General features: G+C 49.3%; 1 protein-coding gene across 2 annotated transcripts in view; it reads left to right on the forward strand.

Annotated features, from left to right (window-relative positions):
- Positions 1–15,005, forward strand: part of atp9b (ATPase phospholipid transporting 9B) — a 30,928-nt gene extending 15,923 nt beyond the window's left edge. Inside the window, exons 4-30 of one of the 2 annotated variants that reach the window (XM_015058821.1) lie at positions 567–680; positions 1,056–1,164; positions 1,408–1,466; positions 2,218–2,269; positions 2,362–2,456; positions 2,556–2,636; positions 3,000–3,075; positions 3,212–3,288; positions 3,520–3,680; positions 3,757–3,899; positions 4,035–4,147; positions 4,898–5,146; positions 5,576–5,737; positions 5,816–5,908; positions 7,238–7,321; positions 9,126–9,296; positions 9,361–9,459; positions 9,535–9,624; positions 9,690–9,834; positions 10,216–10,280; positions 10,388–10,543; positions 10,618–10,682; positions 10,982–11,090; positions 11,157–11,214; positions 12,025–12,228; positions 13,452–13,484; positions 14,443–15,005. In XM_015058821.1, the coding sequence (XP_014914307.1) occupies positions 567–680; positions 1,056–1,164; positions 1,408–1,466; positions 2,218–2,269; positions 2,362–2,456; positions 2,556–2,636; positions 3,000–3,075; positions 3,212–3,288; positions 3,520–3,680; positions 3,757–3,899; positions 4,035–4,147; positions 4,898–5,146; positions 5,576–5,737; positions 5,816–5,908; positions 7,238–7,321; positions 9,126–9,296; positions 9,361–9,459; positions 9,535–9,624; positions 9,690–9,834; positions 10,216–10,280; positions 10,388–10,543; positions 10,618–10,682; positions 10,982–11,090; positions 11,157–11,214; positions 12,025–12,228; positions 13,452–13,484; positions 14,443–14,579 (3,000 nt within the window). In that variant the 3' untranslated portion in view covers positions 14,580–15,005. The remainder of the gene's footprint in view (positions 1–566; positions 681–1,055; positions 1,165–1,407; positions 1,467–2,217; positions 2,270–2,361; positions 2,457–2,555; positions 2,637–2,999; positions 3,076–3,211; positions 3,289–3,519; positions 3,681–3,756; positions 3,900–4,034; positions 4,148–4,897; positions 5,147–5,575; positions 5,738–5,815; positions 5,909–7,237; positions 7,322–9,125; positions 9,297–9,360; positions 9,460–9,534; positions 9,625–9,689; positions 9,835–10,215; positions 10,281–10,387; positions 10,544–10,617; positions 10,683–10,981; positions 11,091–11,156; positions 11,215–12,024; positions 12,229–13,451; positions 13,485–14,442) is intronic. The other variant, XM_015058822.1, reaches the window with a different exon arrangement.
- The last annotated feature ends 1,502 nt before the right edge of the window (positions 15,006–16,507 follow it).

A 16,507-nucleotide genomic window follows, 5' to 3' on the forward strand; every position in this document is an offset into this window, starting at 1 on the left:
CGCCGGGTGGCCTGGCGTGGCGTGGTGTTGGGTGTCGTGGCGTCGGGTGGCCTGGCGTCGGGTGGCGTGGCGTCGGGTGGCGTGGCGTCGGGTGGCCTGGCGTCAGTTGGCGTGGCGTCAGGTGGCGTGGCGTCGGGTGGCGTGGCGTCGGGTGGCGTGGCGTTGTGTGGCGTGGTGTTGGATGGCGACTGGGCGAGTAATTAGCCAACGCTCTCGCGGAGGGGCGGGGCTTGGCACCTGGAGGATTTCTCTGAGTCCCACTCACCTGGATTTTGCTGAATTGATCCACAAAATAAAAGCGCTGAAGGAAGTTGGTGTTTCACATTAAATCTTCCCCTCTGAAAAACTTTGTGCTGAAAAAACGAGGCGGCGGCGCCATCCTCCTGATCAAACGTATTGATCAGCTGATCAGCTCTGCTGCGCGTTAACGTGACACCACGGTGGCAAGACGACAGCGATGACCTGGGGAGGGTCAAAGGTCACCTGCTTCTAGAGTGAAAATGAGTCTTCTGTCCCAGCCGGTCCAACAGAACCAGAACCTGAAGCTGTGCGTTTGTGTCTCCCAGGTTCTGTACCAGCAGTTCAAGTTCTTCCTCAACTTGTACTTCCTGGTGGTTTCGTGCTCCCAGTTCGTCCCGGCGCTGAAGATCGGATACCTGTACACGTACTGGGCCCCTCTGGTCGGCGTCTCATCCTTGTTATCCAGCTTTTATTTGGTTTTTACTTCATTTTGTATAATTATGTTTTAAATGATAGAAATATTTTGAAAACAATTTTCCTCTAATTTTTTAATCTTATTTTTATCCATGTTAAAAATGTAACTTTTAAAAAAAAAATTATAATTTTGTCTAAACCGGGTTTTATTTTATTTACTTTAATTTTCCATTGTTTTTTAGTTTAGAGATATAAAACATCTTTCCTCCTGTTTCATGTTGAGTTTGGACGATGAGTTTAAAATGCAGTTTTTACATCTGCTGCAGATATTTTTTTATCAACATGTTTTATTGAGTAGACTAACGCGGCGCCGAAATAATGGAGCTGCCGGTTCTGCTCAGGGTTTCGTGTTGGCCGTGACGATGGTGCGGGAAGCCGTGGACGAAGTGCGGCGCCATCAGCGGGACAAAGAGATGAACTCTCAGCTCTACAGCAAGCTGACAGTCAGAGGTTCGACACAAACACAGATTGATCTGTTTAGCAGGTTCAGACTCAGAAAATCACGTTTCAGTGTCTCTACTTGATCCTGATGCATAAATATCAGACGTGTAGCTTTAATGTTTTCCTGTTGGAGGTCATTGTTAGAGCATCAGAAATCAATACCTGATGTTTTTTCCACCGCTCTTTAAAACGACTTTCTGATTTGTTGTTTCGTCGCCTTGTTGTTCCTCTGAAGCTTCTTTATTTTTTCAGGTAAAGTCCAAGTGAAAAGTTCAGATATACAAGTTGGAGACCTGATAATCGTTGAAAAGGTAACACTGCCTGTCTAAATCTGTTCTTCTGGGGAGATTAATGTGATTCCATTATAGAGTTTTATACCTGCAGTGTTTGCTGACGGCTCAGCAGAGTGGGTCAGAACCGCCTGCAGGGCCATCACTGGACTTTGTGAAATTAATAATAATAAGAGGGTTTTTCTGTTCCTGAGCAGTCAGTATCTTACCTGCGACATGGACGTCTGCTGGTGGAGAATAGGGGGACTCAAGTATTTCACTGAGATTGGACAGTTTCTCAGCTAAAGTCCTCCTGTGTAATCATAAAGAGAGAAAACGGTCGTTTGGTTCTTAAATCTGAATAAAAGCTGATTTGGGTCAGAAAGCGCCAGGCAGGCCGATCAGAGCGACGCGCCAGCAGGAAGCAGGAGGAGCTGCTGGAAACCAGGGCGGTCCACACTTTCTGGATCATGGACAAAATTCACCAAGTTGAACAAATTCAGGAGCCAGAGGTTTTGTTCCTGCTAAGAAAAAAGTAAAATCATTTATTCTGCATTTTACCTTCTAGCAGACGGCAATTAAATTCTTGAAGGTCTGAAAAAGTCCTTTTGACATTTGCCTTAAATGAAAGGTGTAGAAACTCTGTGGCTCACAATTCAGAGCAGAAAACTCTGGGAATGTTGAATCTGGATCCAACCAGAACCAGAACGGGTCAGACTCCATCAATGAATGACTGATCAGCAGCTCTGCTGCTTCGTCTTCATGCCTGCTAACAGATTTTATTGTTTTGCAGAACCAGAGGATTCCTGCAGACATGATTTTCCTGAGGACGTCGGAGAAAACGGGTCAGTGTCCACGGCCTGACCGAGTCCAGAAGGGTTCTGGTCCGGCCTGGGTTAGTGGTCATAATGTTTTGCCTGGTGTTTGCGTCTCCAAGGAGCCTGTTTCATCCGGACGGAGCAGCTGGACGGAGAGACGGACTGGAAGCTGAAGGTGGCAGTGAGCTGCACTCAGTGCCTGGCAGCGGTCGGGGTGCGTTAGCCGTTAACAGGCGGCTAATTAGCGACGGCTAACGGCACGGTTTTAGTTTTTCGGACGGTTAACTGAAAAGTGCGGCCGGTCTCGTTGCAGGACCTGTTCTCCATCAGTGCTTTCGTCTACGCCCAGAAGCCCCAGCTGGACATCCACAGCTTCGAGGGAAACTTCACCCGGGTGAGCGGCCTTCAGCACACAAGCTGCCGGACCGGTTCTGGTTCTGGTTCTGGAGGAGCTGGCAGGCCGAGTCCTGCAGCTCCTCCTGCTGATTCCTCATGGATCATGACGGCCGGGGGCGGAGCTTCGGGTTCCTGGTCGCTTTCAGGCGGCCATCTTTAGTGATGCTGCTGCTTCGCTCCAGATTATAATCTGCTGAACGGATTAGAAGTTTACTTGTAGAAACGTTTTCAGGAGTTTTTCCTGCAATTTGTTTTGTTTTTTTGTAACAAATAGTTTCATAAACCTGAACGGACCTAAAAATGTGACCTATGAACTTTAGTTGTGTATGAAAACATTTGAGCTTCAGCTTGTTGTTCGCAGGAAGACGTGGAACCGCAGATCCATGAGAGCCTGAGCATCGACAACACGCTGTGGGCGAGCGCCGTGGTCGCATCAGGTGAGGAGGAGGAGGGATGAAGGTTTGGTCGTTTAGATGAATCAGCTGCTCACAGGGCGATGACATCATCAGCAGAGGGTTAGGGTCGGACCTTCTGCCTTCACCGAGCCGCTTCCTTTGTGTCCGTGTTTGGCAGGAACGGTGATCGGAGTGGTGATCTACACGGGGAAGGAGACTCGGAGTGTCCTCAACACGTCCCACGCCAAGAACAAGGTGACGGTTTCCGAGCCAGGTCTAGTCCAATCACCTGAACTCAGCACTAGCGCTTAGCCACAAAGCTAGCGCAGGTTTAGTCCGTTCAGGTCAGCAATAAATGAATTGCAGTGGTGGGTTCTGGAGGTTCTGGGTCGGAGGAAGAGTAACGTGTTTGTTCCCTCCTTGGAGACCTGCTTTAGCCAGCAGGGTGGTTCTGGTTCTGCTAACTGTGGTTCTGACCCCCCTCAGGTGGGCCTTCTGGACCTGGAGCTGAACCGCCTCACCAAAGCCCTGTTCCTGGCCCAGCTGGTTCTGTCCATCGTCATGGTGGCGCTGCAGGGCTTCGTGGGCCCATGGTTCCGGAACCTCTTCCGCTTCGTGGTCCTGTTCTCCTACATCATTCCCATCAGGTGCGTGTGGTTCTGACCCGATCCGCCTCCGGTCGGGTTGCGGAGGCAGGAAGTGAACCTGTGTTCTGATCCGCAGCCTGCGGGTCAACCTGGACATGGGGAAGTCGGCGTACGGATGGATGATCACCAGAGACGAAAACATTCCCGGCACCGTGGTCAGAACCAGCACCATCCCTGAAGAACTGGGCCGGCTGGTCTACCTGCTGACAGACAAGACAGGTGAGCACCAACCAGAACCAGAACCTGGCAGGGAGCGGGTTGTGAGGGCGGTTCTGTCCCTTAAAGCTGCAGGGTGCATCCCGACCCAAAGCAGAACCTTTTCCCTCTGACCCGAACCGCTCGCTCCGCCCGCAGGAACCCTGACGCAGAACGAGATGGTGTTCAAGCGGCTTCACCTGGGAACCGTCGCCTACGGCAACGACACCATGGACGAGATCCAGAGCCACATCGTCCAGTCCTACGCTCAGGTGAGCCGCCGTACCCGCCTGGACCTGCTTCTGGTTCTGGTTCTGGTTCTGCTCTGCATCCAGAACCAAACACGGAGAAGCAGCATTCAGCTTCTATGCAGCACAGTTCTGGAACAAACTTCCTGAAAACTGAAAAACAGTTGAAACACTGAGCTCCTTTAAATCAGGACTAGAAATCAGCTGCTTAGAATCGATTTGATTAATAATAACTGATCAATTTATCTGATGTGTTGATGATTCTGATGTTGGGTTAGGGTTGGAATGAAACGTTTTCAGGTTTCTCAGTTGGAGACTTTGGCTTTTATTTTTGGGTTTTTATGATGTAAAGCACTTTGAACTGCTTTGTTGATGAAATGATCAAATAAATTTGATCGATCGATCAATAGATTGAACGTTCCCAAAGTTCGTTCCATAAAGTTGGAGCTGGAAGGCTTCCCGCCGCTCGGCGTCAGGCGGGGAGTCCAACAGGAAAGCTGCTCCATTCATCCCTGCGCTCCCTCGGGTTCTCCTTGCTGGGTGGTTCTGATCCGGTCCAAGCAGCTGCTGGAGCCGGAACCATCCTCCTCCCTCAGCTAGTGAGACCAGAACTCTGCTGGGCTCGGCCCGTTGGCGGCTCTGGTTCTCCTGCTTCAGCTCAGCTTTCCATCACTTTTTATGATGAATATTCAGTTTGGACCGATCCTATTGCTAGCAAATGGATCAGTCGGAACCGGTCCTGAATCAAAATCCAAAGCTCTCTCAACCTTTCAGGGTCCGACTCAGCCTTCCGGAGGCGGCACCGGGAACGCTGCGGTGGCACGGAGCAACCCGCCGCAGGGCCCCAAGGTCCGAAAGAGCGTGAGCAGCCGGATCCACGAGGCGGTGAAGGCCGTCGCTCTGTGCCACAACGTGACGCCGGTCTACGAGTCGCACGCCGCCGCCGGGGAGACGGAGTCGGCGGAGGCCGACCAGGACTTCAGCGACGACAACCGGACCTACCAGGCCTCCAGCCCAGACGAGGTGAGACGCACCATGATGTCATGACCGCCACGTTGGCGCCATAGCGGCTGAACTTATCGAAACAGAAACCCGTAGACGGTAAACCCAGAAACGGCTCTGAGCCCAAAGTCCTCAGGCAAACGCAGCGGCCGCCCTCGGGGTCCTGAGGGCCTGGGAGCGCAGCCCGAGGTTTATGGGCGAACTGCAGCGGATCGGGGAGCCACAGGCCGACCTGCAGGTGGGAGGAGCCTGACTCAAGAGACCGACTGCACTTCTCCTCCACCTGGAGGATGTTTATGGGCTGAAGGTCAGAGGTCATGCCCTCCTGATGGGGATTTATTTCCTGGCCTGTTACCCTCCAGGGTAGCCAGGGTAAAACTGTAGCCCTGCAGGTGGTTCTGGATCAGAACCCGGTGTCCTCTGTCTGACCCAGATGTTCTGGTCCTGCAGGTGGCGCTGGTGCGCTGGACGGAGAGCGTTGGGCTGACCCTGGTCAACAGAGACCTGACGTCGCTGCAGCTGCGGACGCCATCAGGACAGATCCTGTCCTTCCTCATCCTGCAGGTTTTTCCGTTCACGTCGGAGAGCAAGCGAATGGGCATCATCGTTCGGGTGCGTGCCGCAGCCGCTGCCGCAGCCGCTGCTGATCTCATCCTGCAGGAAGTAATGAAGCTCTTCTGATGTGTTCAGGAGGAGGCCACCGGAGAAATCACCTTCTACATGAAGGGGGCCGACGTTGCCATGGCGACCATCGTCCAGTATAACGACTGGCTGGAGGAGGAGGTACGAACCGGACCTAAAGTATTCACCCCTCTAACGTCTCGGCTCCACTGGTTTTACTGGGACTTCGTGTCCCGACGTGTTTTCAGCCCTCCTGACTCAGCATGATGCTGCCACCACCATGCTGTTTCTGTTTGTTTGTGTTAAAATCATTATTTGTTTGTGATTTGACTCTGAGGTAGAACGGGTCATTTTGGCAGCTGAAGCTTCATCTGAGGGTAGTTCCTCCTCCTCCTCATCCTCATCATCATCATCATCATCACATTGGCATTATTGAGTCATGCAGCGCTGGAGGCAGCTTCTGATTTAATTAGTGACCCAGTTGGTGTAATGAGTGTTTGTCATATTCATGATCAGAGCTGTCGGCTGTAACATCCTGCTGTCAGATCAGCGGGCGGCGCCGCAGCCCGGCCCAATTGGCCCGTCAATAACCAATCAGCAGCTCCATTGGGGTTTTCATATCAGAAATAAAGGGACGTCAGGCTCTCCTTGTCTGTTGATTCCTGTTGGTTATAATAAGGCGTTGTTCAACTGACCCATATCTGCGTTCATACCGGGTCGCTGCACAGAACCACCAGAACCTCTCTGGTTCTCTCCAGAGGATCCGGGGTTCCTAACAGAACCCGACTGGTGGAGTCGCAGGGCTTCCCCCAGTACACTGATGATGATGATGAAGATGAAGGAGGGTTGCCGGTTCAACCCTCCCTGTCCGTCTGACAGTTTTTTTCCTTATTTGTTGCCAATTCATTGCCTAAATTTATGCTGAATAATTGAACATCTGACGGTTAAATCAGGGATTCCGACATTATTTAGACTGAGCTTTGTTTGCCAAGATGCTGTTTAGGAAAAATCTTTTTCATTTTGGGAGAGAGCGATACTCTGAATCACTCAGAGAAATGCACATTTGTCTTTAGATATTTTATTTAGAAAATAAAAGTATCAGCGTCTGAGAGAAGAAGGAAGAAGAAGAAGTGAAACTTAACACACAATTCTCCTTTTATATCTGATCAGCCACCGACACGGTGCCTCCCACCATCTCTCTGCTGTAGGGAATTTCTCCAAGTTTCTCCCATCTCTGGTTAATTGGTACCTCTGTCCCTAATTCAAAGGAGTTTCTGTTGGAAAGAGAAGAACAAATATCTTCACTCCGTTATCAGTTCCATAAGGATGAGACCTGCTCAGAAACCTTCATTTTCATCCTAAGCAGTAAATAAGCGAAAGTTTAATTTTCCAAGACTATGCCCTGAGACCAAAGGTTCTGTTTGACCAAAAGAAAATCCTGTTTTTGTGAAGAAGACTGTGATGAAGGTCGTCTCCTTTGCTTCCTGTCAGTGTGGGAACATGGCCAGAGAGGGCCTGAGGACCCTGGTGGTGGCCAAGAAGTGCCTGTCTGAGGAGCAGTATCAGGACTTTGAGGTAGGAACCCCCCCTCTATGGCTTTCATCAGGTTCTGAAGGTCCAATCCAGCAACCAATCAGCATGCAGACTAAATGCGGGAAATGTAGCAGCTCACCAATTGCACAGCTATTGATTCATGTGCAGCTCTACTTTTTCCATATTGTCTTTCTGGTCACTAAAGATTAATAACATTTATATTCCAAAGGTAAAGCTAACCCAGGAAATGACAGAAAATCCTTCTGGATTCACCTTTTTCATGTCTTAAATCACTTTTTTTGCTCAGGAAATACTTTAAACTGTTGAATTTTTTAAAATAAGTTTGATTTTATAAATATATTGACAAGTCGAAATGTGGCTTAGAAATCAAACAGTTGAGACCAGAGGAACATCAGCACAAACTCTACGGGGGGATTTTTCTGCAATAATTCGAGAGCACACATTTTCAGTCTGAAAGCAGCACTTTGTGTCTTTTGTTCTTTAAAACTTATAATGTTTGTTCTCAAAACTGCTGCTCTCTTTCAAATATTCACTCTGCTCTCTCAAACTTTTCTCCTTCCGCTCAACACTTCTCTCTCCTGGGATCAAATCTCCGCTTGCAGACGCCTCTGCTCAGAATCATTTTCTGCTCTCTGGAAGAGAAAAGTACCGTCGCCTGGCAACCTCTCAGCCAATAGGATGAAAGTGTTGTACTGGGTGTGTTTGTTTCCTTCTAGTGGGTGAGCCTGCGTGGCTACTACTGATTGTAGCAACATGTAGCTGCTCACAGGAGAAGTGACCTCAGCTTTCTGCTCCATGTTACACTAAACATCCGCCAGCAGAGGGCCGCTGATGGCTAACGGCCGCTGATGGCTAACGGCCGCTGATGGCTAACGGCCGCTGATGGCTAACGGCCGCTGATGGCTAACGGCTGCTGATCTTAGGAAGGAGTTTGTTCACTCAACTAAAGAAAATGGGTCCACAGAACCAACTGTGTTACAACTTAGTCACAACATTATATCTAGCCATCTATCCATGATGGATGATTATATATCAATCATTATACATTTATAGTAATATACAGATATGATGGATAGATAGAATCAATAGTAGCCACGCAGGCTCACCCACTAGAAGGAAACAAACACACCCAGTACAACACTTTCATCCTATTGGCTGAGAGGTTGCCAGGCGACGGTACTTTTCTCTTCCAGAGAGCAGAAAATGATTCAGAGCAGAGGCGTCTGCAAGCGGAGATTTGATCCCAGGAGAGAGAAGTGTTGAGCGGAAGGAGAAAAGTTTGAGAGAGCAGAGTGAATATTTGAAAGAGAGCAGCAGTTTTGAGAACAAACATTATAAGTTTTAAAGAACAAAAGACACAAAGTGCTGCTTTCAGACTGAAAATGTGTGCTCTCGAATTATGGCAGAAAAATCCCTCCATAAAACTCCTGCTGCCAAGTGGAAGGTTGGTGATGTGGCCTCGTTTTCAATCAATCAAATTTATTTGTATAGCACATTTCAACAACAAGGCAGTTCAAAGGGTTAGTTTTCACATTTTCAGGGCATTTGTCTCTGGATCAAAGGGACACTACAGATTATAAAAGCTTGGCTATAAACAGACGAATACGTTGTCATAGCTACGGTTTCCTCAGTAAGAAACGGATCTATAGTAACCCTGATTAGAGATCGAACATCTGCATCCAAGACCTTGTATTGTTCTGGAACTTTTCTTTGGGGCAACAAATGGCCCCGGGACCGCACTTTGGACACTCCTTCCTGAGCTAAGAACTGGTTCCTGCACCAGTTCTGGTTCCTGTCTGACCGGGCCCACTTCCTGTCTGAGCAGAGCCGCTACAGCCAGGCCAAGCTGAGCCTGCTGGACCGGACGCTGAAGGTGGCGGCGGTGGTGGAGAGTCTGGAGAGGGAGATGGAGCTGCTGTGCCTGACCGGCGTGGAGGACCAGCTGCAGGCCGACGTCCGACCCACGCTGGAGCTGCTGAGGAACGCCGGCATCAAGGTAGGATCGGAACCAGGACCGGACTCCGGGTCAGGCCGCTCCTCACCGTCCCGTCTCTCCTCAGATCTGGATGCTGACTGGAGACAAAATGGAGACGGCTACCTGCATTGCCAAGAGCTCCCACCTGGTGTCCCGGACTCAGGACGTCCACGTCTTCAAGCCGGTGCGCGGGCCCGCAGCATGACACTGCCGCTTCGTGCAGGTCAGTCAGTCTGACTGTGCGTTTGGCTCTCACCAGGTGTGCAGCCGTGGGGAGGCGCACCTGGAGCTCAACGCCTTCAGGAGGAAGCATGACTGCGCGTTGGTGGTCTCCGGAGACTCCCTAGAGGTAGGAGAGCTGAAACCGGGTCAGAACCAGAACCGGAACTGGGTGCTTCTCTCCTTTCTGTCCAGGTGTGTCTGCGCTACTATGAGCATGAGTTCGTGGAGCTGGCCTGCCAGTGCCCAGCTGTGGTCTGCTGTAGATGCTCGCCCACACAGAAGGCCCAGATCGTCCGGCTGCTGCAGCAGCACACAGCCAACAGAACCTGCGCCATAGGTGGGCTTTCACCGGGTCGGAACCGGACCCAGCTTCCCTCCGGAGCTTCCTGTGGGATTTATTCTTCACTGGTGATCTCAGATTTTGTTGCTGCTGCAGGAGAAGATGAACTTATTATTTTATTGTTTTCACTTGACGAAGCAGGTTTATGCTGTAGTTTAACATCGTAATTTGAAATTTATCAACAATAAATTGTAATTCTTTTAAGAAATTTACTATGATAAAAATGATAAACTTCACAGTAAACGCTCACACCCAGGTTAAGCCACATAAAGCAGCTTCCTGACAGTAGAGCTGGTAGTTCCTCCATGTGACCACTAGATGACAGTCTTCCTGGTTTAGCTGCATGCTAACCGCTGGGAGTTTGGGTTTGTGCTGCAGGAGACGGAGGGAACGATGTGAGCATGATCCAGGCTGCAGACTGCGGCATCGGGATTGAAGGAAAAGTAAATCCTCCTCTTCTGAGATTATAATCCCGTTTACTGTGCATTAACTTCCTGCAGCTGGAGAGCAACCAGAAGCCCTGGTTCTGACCCGTTCTGGTTGTGTGCAGGAAGGGAAGCAGGCGTCGCTGGCTGCAGACTTTTCTGTTTCGCAGTTCCGGCACATCGGCCGCCTGCTGATGGTCCACGGCAGGAACAGCTACAAGCGCTCGGCCGCGCTCGGACAATTCGTCATGCACCGAGGGATGATCATCTCCACCATGCAGGTTCTGCGGCTGTCCCGGTTCTGACCCGATCTATTCTCCAGGACAGTCCTCTGACCCGCTTGTTTTCTCCTCAGGCCGTCTTCTCCTCCGTCTTCTTCTTCGCCTCTGTGCCGCTCTACCAGGGTTTCCTCATGGTCGGGTACGCACCCCTCTGCGCCCAGAACCCAAGGTCCAGCAGAACCAGAGGTCCAACAGAACCAGCAGAACTGGGTTTCCAACTGCCATGAGAACAGCAGGTTCTGACTGGCCCAGTAGGTCCAGGCTTTCAGAATAAAAGCGTGAAGCCAGAATTCTCTGCTTGGCGTTTGCATCAACCCTGCAGGACAGTTCTGGTTCTGTGTGATCAGACCCAGGCTGGGTCTGGTTCTGATGGTACCATATCTCTGGTTCTGATGGTACTGTATCAGGGGAGTAAACCCGTTCTGGTTCCGGTTCCAGGTACGCCACCATCTACACCATGTTCCCCGTTTTCTCGTTGGTTCTGGACCAGGACGTGAAGCCCGAGACGGCACTGCTCTACCCAGAACTCTACAAGGATCTGACCAAGGTACCGAGCTCGGTTCTGGTGACTCCACGGTTCTGCTGGAGGTTCTGACTGTGTTTGTGTTCTCAGGGTCGCTCCTTGTCCTTCAAAACCTTCCTGATCTGGGTTCTGATCAGCATCTATCAAGGTAAGCGGTTCTGGCCCGGTTCTGATGCTTCTTCTCCCAGCTTGCTTCTGTCTGGGTCAGTGGTCCCTCTGAGGTTCCGCCTCCTCTCCCAGTTCTGATCCTTTTCTCAGAGTCTCGGCTTTCTGTCTCTCTGGACCGTAAGCCGATCCGAGCATAGCTGCTAAGCCGTAGCGTGACTTCCTGCCGGCGCCGGGTTTAATTAAAGACCCGAATGGGCCGGGCCTGGCTGGGCCGGGCCGGGAGGCGGCGCCTTGGCTCCGTGTTCCGGAGGCCGCCTGGCCGGAATGCGCCACGATCAGGCCGATATCGCAGCAATTATGCGATCAGTTAGAGGCTGATTACGCTGAATTAGCGCCGCTATCAGGATACCGCAGGTCAAAGGTCAGACGCCTTATCTTCACACTCGCTGGTCCTGCTGGGAGTTTCCCAGTGAGATGTTGGGAGTCTCGGCCGTTTACCGTCCGATTGGCCGTCAGTGGTCCGGAACCAACAGCTGGAAAAAAAACTCTGGAAAATTCCAGATTCCCGCCATTTAGCTCTCTGCTGTCAAACTGGGAAACCCACTGGTTCCCTCATTGGAGACCGCAAACCACAGACTCACCCAGTCCAACTGGACCAGTTAAACCAACCCACCCCAACTATCCTGGTTGAGTGGGAACTCAACAGTTCAACACGTTTTTTTCTCTGATTTTTTTTTCATGAATAAATTCGACTTCAGTGAAATCCTGTTTGGACCTTTTTAAAATGAGAACCATTTCAGTCCTGTTGACCTTTGACCTGAACTCTGACATGTATCTTTGGCACCCCCAGGTGGCATCCTGATGTACGGCGCCCTGGTTCTGTTCGAGTCTGAATTCGTCCATGTGGTGGCCATCTCGTTCACGGCGCTGGTTCTGACGGAGCTGCTGATGGTGGCGCTGACCGTCCGGACCTGGCACTGGCTCATGGTTCTGGCCGAGTTCTTCAGCCTGGGCTGCTACCTCGCCTCGCTTGCCTTCCTCAACGAGTATTTCGGTACGGCTCACGGAACCTTTCCGGACCAGCGTGGACCTGGTAGTTAGGCCGATTCTGGTTCCTGACCCGAGGGGGATGCAAAGAGCGGCCTATTCAGGGAGCCGTCCTGAAACCAGGGTCCCATGGGCCGAGCAGAACCGGTCAGGGGTCCATAATATCTGAGCTCCGGTGGTCTGACCATCAGCGCTACCTCGTCAGATTTTCCTGCCTTAGCACAGATGGATAGATAAGTCTATCTGTTGGTGCTACCCGTCCAGAACTGCTGCCGTCATGTTTACAAACTAAAACTACATCAGGTTGTTAATATTACATACATTGGTAACATTATCTGAGTGACTGAAGTGGAAGCTTAGGAGTTCTGGTTAGCTTAGCATTGGAACAATTTATAAACGCAACGAAACACAAGAAGATCACTTCCTTCATCTGAATATCCTACCCGTTAAAAATGAAAACCTATAGATGTATGCACTAATAATTAGAATATCCTACCTTTTTAAAAATATTTTAAATACTGAGGCGTTTGTAAGAATGAAATTGGGGAAACACGGTTTTATTGGAATTAAACAGACAAATGCCGATCACTAACTCTTTTTTGCACACTAATCCGTTGTATGTCTGATGTCGGTTGCAGCCACAATGTGTGGATTTCACTCGCCAACATTTGGATTCCAGACGGGAGAGCTTACAAAACGTTTCCTGACCAAACATGAAGTCACAGTAAACAAACATGGCCAACTGCAGAGAAGTGGAAGACGTTCCTGGTGCGCCACGCCGTTGTTTAGGGTTCCTCTCCATGTTTCCGCTTCTCGCTTTCTGATTGGCTGCACTCAGCATGCTGTGATGACAGCCCAAGACGATCCGACAAGTTGAATATTCCCAATTTTAGACCGGAGCGTCGGGATGTCCTTCAAAGGGGATCAGATCGTAAAATCTCCCCAGATTATTGTTAACATATTTTTCTAGGATCTTTAAGGATCCTAGAAATTCTGAGGTCATTATGAGGTCAACATGAGGTCACGGAGGGGTCAGGGTCCAGTCAGAGGAGGAAACTGGAAACAATTTGGTTCACCTTTTCCCTCCAGCTGTTCTGAGGTTCTATTGGTTTGGTCCTAATGATGCTAAAGAACTAGAGGCTCCGCCCATCGCTCCTTCATCTTCCTCACTGCTTCTTCTTCTTCTGTCTAATGTCTGCTTCTTCTTCTTCTGTGTGATTTCTGCTCCAGGCATCGGCAGAGTGTCGTTTGGAGCTTTTCTCGGTAGGTTGTCGTCTTTTCCTCACCTCCTGCTGTTTCTGTTAAACCCAACCTGGGTTTCTGTGACCCATCTTGCTTTCCTGGACTTCCCTCTTGCTGGTTCTTGGGTTCAGGTTTGGGCCAAAAGCCAATGGGAGGAGGTGGGCGGGGTCTATCAGGGGGATGTTAGCTCTTCATTGGTCAAAGTTTCTGCATTGATTTAAATCTGAAGCAATAACCCGGCTTCAGTTTCCGGGTTTTCTCTGACTTTGCTGCAGTCTCCTGCTGCGAGTGCTGTAAACTCTTTGCTGGCGATGCCACGAATCTGCAGCGCCCCCTTCAGTAAGGAGACAGAAGCAGGTTGCAGACTGAAGTGACCCAATTACGTTTTTTGTGAAATCTGATTTTCTTCGTGGCCGTTCACTCTTCCAAAGAAAGGCGATTTGTATGTGATCTCCAGTGAGCTGCAAACGACCTGAAAGCGTCCCGCATGCACAGTAGAGGGCGCAATAACGTCACTCGTAGAGAGGAAGCGCAGCGTTTAGCCAACCGCCATAAAAAAAGAAGAGCTCAGTGTTTGTGGAAGTAAACACAGATGCCAACGGTGGAGCGTATCTTACAGTCCGACTGGAGCAGCACATCAACAACTCGATCCTCATTGCGGTCCGCCACGCTGGACGCAGAATAGCGACGTTTGTCGAGTATCAAAGACGTTCGGGTTGGATGAATGCGACCTGCCCGAACAGACGGGTTACATTTGAAAAGATCCGATACGCATCGGATTCAGAACCACATATCCACTTGGCCTGTATCACATTGGAGAAGATCTGATCAGTCATGAAAAGATCAGGAGCAGGTCGCATTCAGATAAAAAACCAGATGTGGGTCGCTTCAGCCTGCAGTGTGAACGTAACCTTACACCAAATCTGGAAACGTTTTAAAGCTTCTTGTTAAATTAGTTTGTGTCCCTCTTCTTCCTCAGACCTGTCCTTCATCACAACATGGCCGTTCCTCTGGAAGGTGTCGGCCATCACGCTTGTCAGCTGTCTTCCTCTCTACATCATCAAATACCTGAAGCGTAAATTTTCTCCTCCCAGCTACTCCAAGCTGTCGTCCTGAACAGCGCCCCTGCTGGCCGAAGAGGGAACATGGCATTGCTTCGGGTCGATCTGCCTTCAGCTCTTTTAAATATTTTCTGAAAGCTCCAGTTTGCTTTTATAAACTGATTTTTTTTACTGATGTTTTTTATTTGACGTGTTTACGGCTGCGATCTGTTGAAGGGCGTGAGAAACTCGAGTAATTCCTCATGTTTTCACCACAGACTGGCCATCCGGGCGTAGAACCATCAACCTTCATCCACGCTGAACAGGAAACGTCTTCAGCAGGAAGTGGCGGCTCGTTTTGTGCCTCCCGGGTGTTAAATCCTGCTGAGCTCCTTCTGAAAGCAGCTTTCAGGCAGAATGAGTTTTATCATTCAGTCTCTGCTGGAACAAGCTGCTGCTCTGCCCTGAAAACAAACCTGGATGTATTTTCTAGGGACGGATCGGCCACAAACTGAGTTAAATTTACTGTTTTTTACTGTTTTCTGCTCTGATTCCGGTTTTCTACTGATTGGACTGTTGTGTGTTTCTGTTTCATTCCTCATCTTGCACTGCAGTATTTATTTATAAAAATGTTCCTGATTAATAAAAGAAACTGAATGCAGGAGAAAATGCTGATTTCCAGGCTTGATGAACTTCCTCTGGTGGCCACCAGGGGGAGATGGAGTCTGATTTCTGCACCCATCATTACACACAAGTCACATGTTGTAAAGTAAGTACACCCTTTTTGCTGCATGGGATTGAAGGTTCTGGTGGTTTGCAGGTCAGAACCGTTTGGACCTTCGGTCTCTAAAGTGAAAATTAAACTTTAAAAATTTTGCTGAAAATCCACTAAAACCGCAGGACAAGTTTTTGACTTTCAGGAAATAAAACAGAGTTGGGCGATCTCTGCGGTCAGAACCAGTGGAAGGTTCTTTTGGGTCAGACTGGATTTACTTCTTAGGATGAAGTTATTGAGACTTAATCTCTTCAGAATAAAAGTCATACAATCAAATATTCACGAGGAGACAGAGCTCCTTCCTGCTTTTCTCTCTAAACCCGGTTCTGGTCGTTCGGGTCTTTGGATTTCATTCATTATTAATGCTATGATCTGAAAATATAATTACATGAACTAAGAAGCTGGTCTAGTCAAAGTCCAGACCTCATCCTGACTGAAATGCCTCTGAACATTTCTGCAGTTGAGCAGAACCAGTTAAACAGATGAGAGGTTCTGAAAGGTTGGTTTCCATCAGAAGAGAACATTTAGCTTCCAGAACTTCTGAGCCGTTTGGACTCTGATCAGAACCGTCTGTGTGCATCCAGTCCGCTCTGGTACTGATTAGTGATGAATGTGATGGTCCGATGGCTTCAGCGAGTTCAGAACCGCTTTCATCTCCGTCGCTGCAGGTCCATTTGGGATAAACCTGAAGTTCTGCAGGTCGGGTCTGACTCAGACGTCTCGGTACCGCTCAGTTTGAACATGTTTGACTTATCTTCTGAATCTGGGTCGGGTCCAGATGAACGTGAAGTTCAGCTGGGGCCCACGGGGTCGGTTCTAAACTTTCAGTCTTTTATCTTCGGCTGGTGTCTAACGGGTTATCTGCTTTTATTTTCATGCTTTTAACTTGAAAGGCATCTTCCTTCATCCTGCTGAGCGTCCAGGAAGAGTTCCTCCCTACGGGCTGAAGGACTGCAACTCCATCTGAACTTAGTCTTTGGGTTTCAGGGACTGAACTGGATTTTTACGAGCTTTTAAAGGACTTTTAGTGGAAGTTTATTTTTGTATAAATTTGTCATTGCGTTAACACGGATCTCTGGTTTAACACAAAAGATAAATCGATGATCTTCGTGGTCAGGGATCAGCGTCCACTTTAGTTTCTCCTTCTTGGGTTAAAATCAGATGCCTGCTTTGGTTTAGTCATTAACTAGTTAGTTGGGTTGGTAATGGTTGGGTCTGAATTAAGCCAT

This window comes from Poecilia latipinna, unplaced genomic scaffold (assembly GCF_001443285.1).
Source record: "Poecilia latipinna isolate Pla-1442-1.1 unplaced genomic scaffold, P_latipinna-1.0 Scaffold1576, whole genome shotgun sequence".
In the NCBI taxonomy this organism is placed as follows: Eukaryota; Metazoa; Chordata; class Actinopteri; order Cyprinodontiformes; family Poeciliidae; genus Poecilia; species Poecilia latipinna.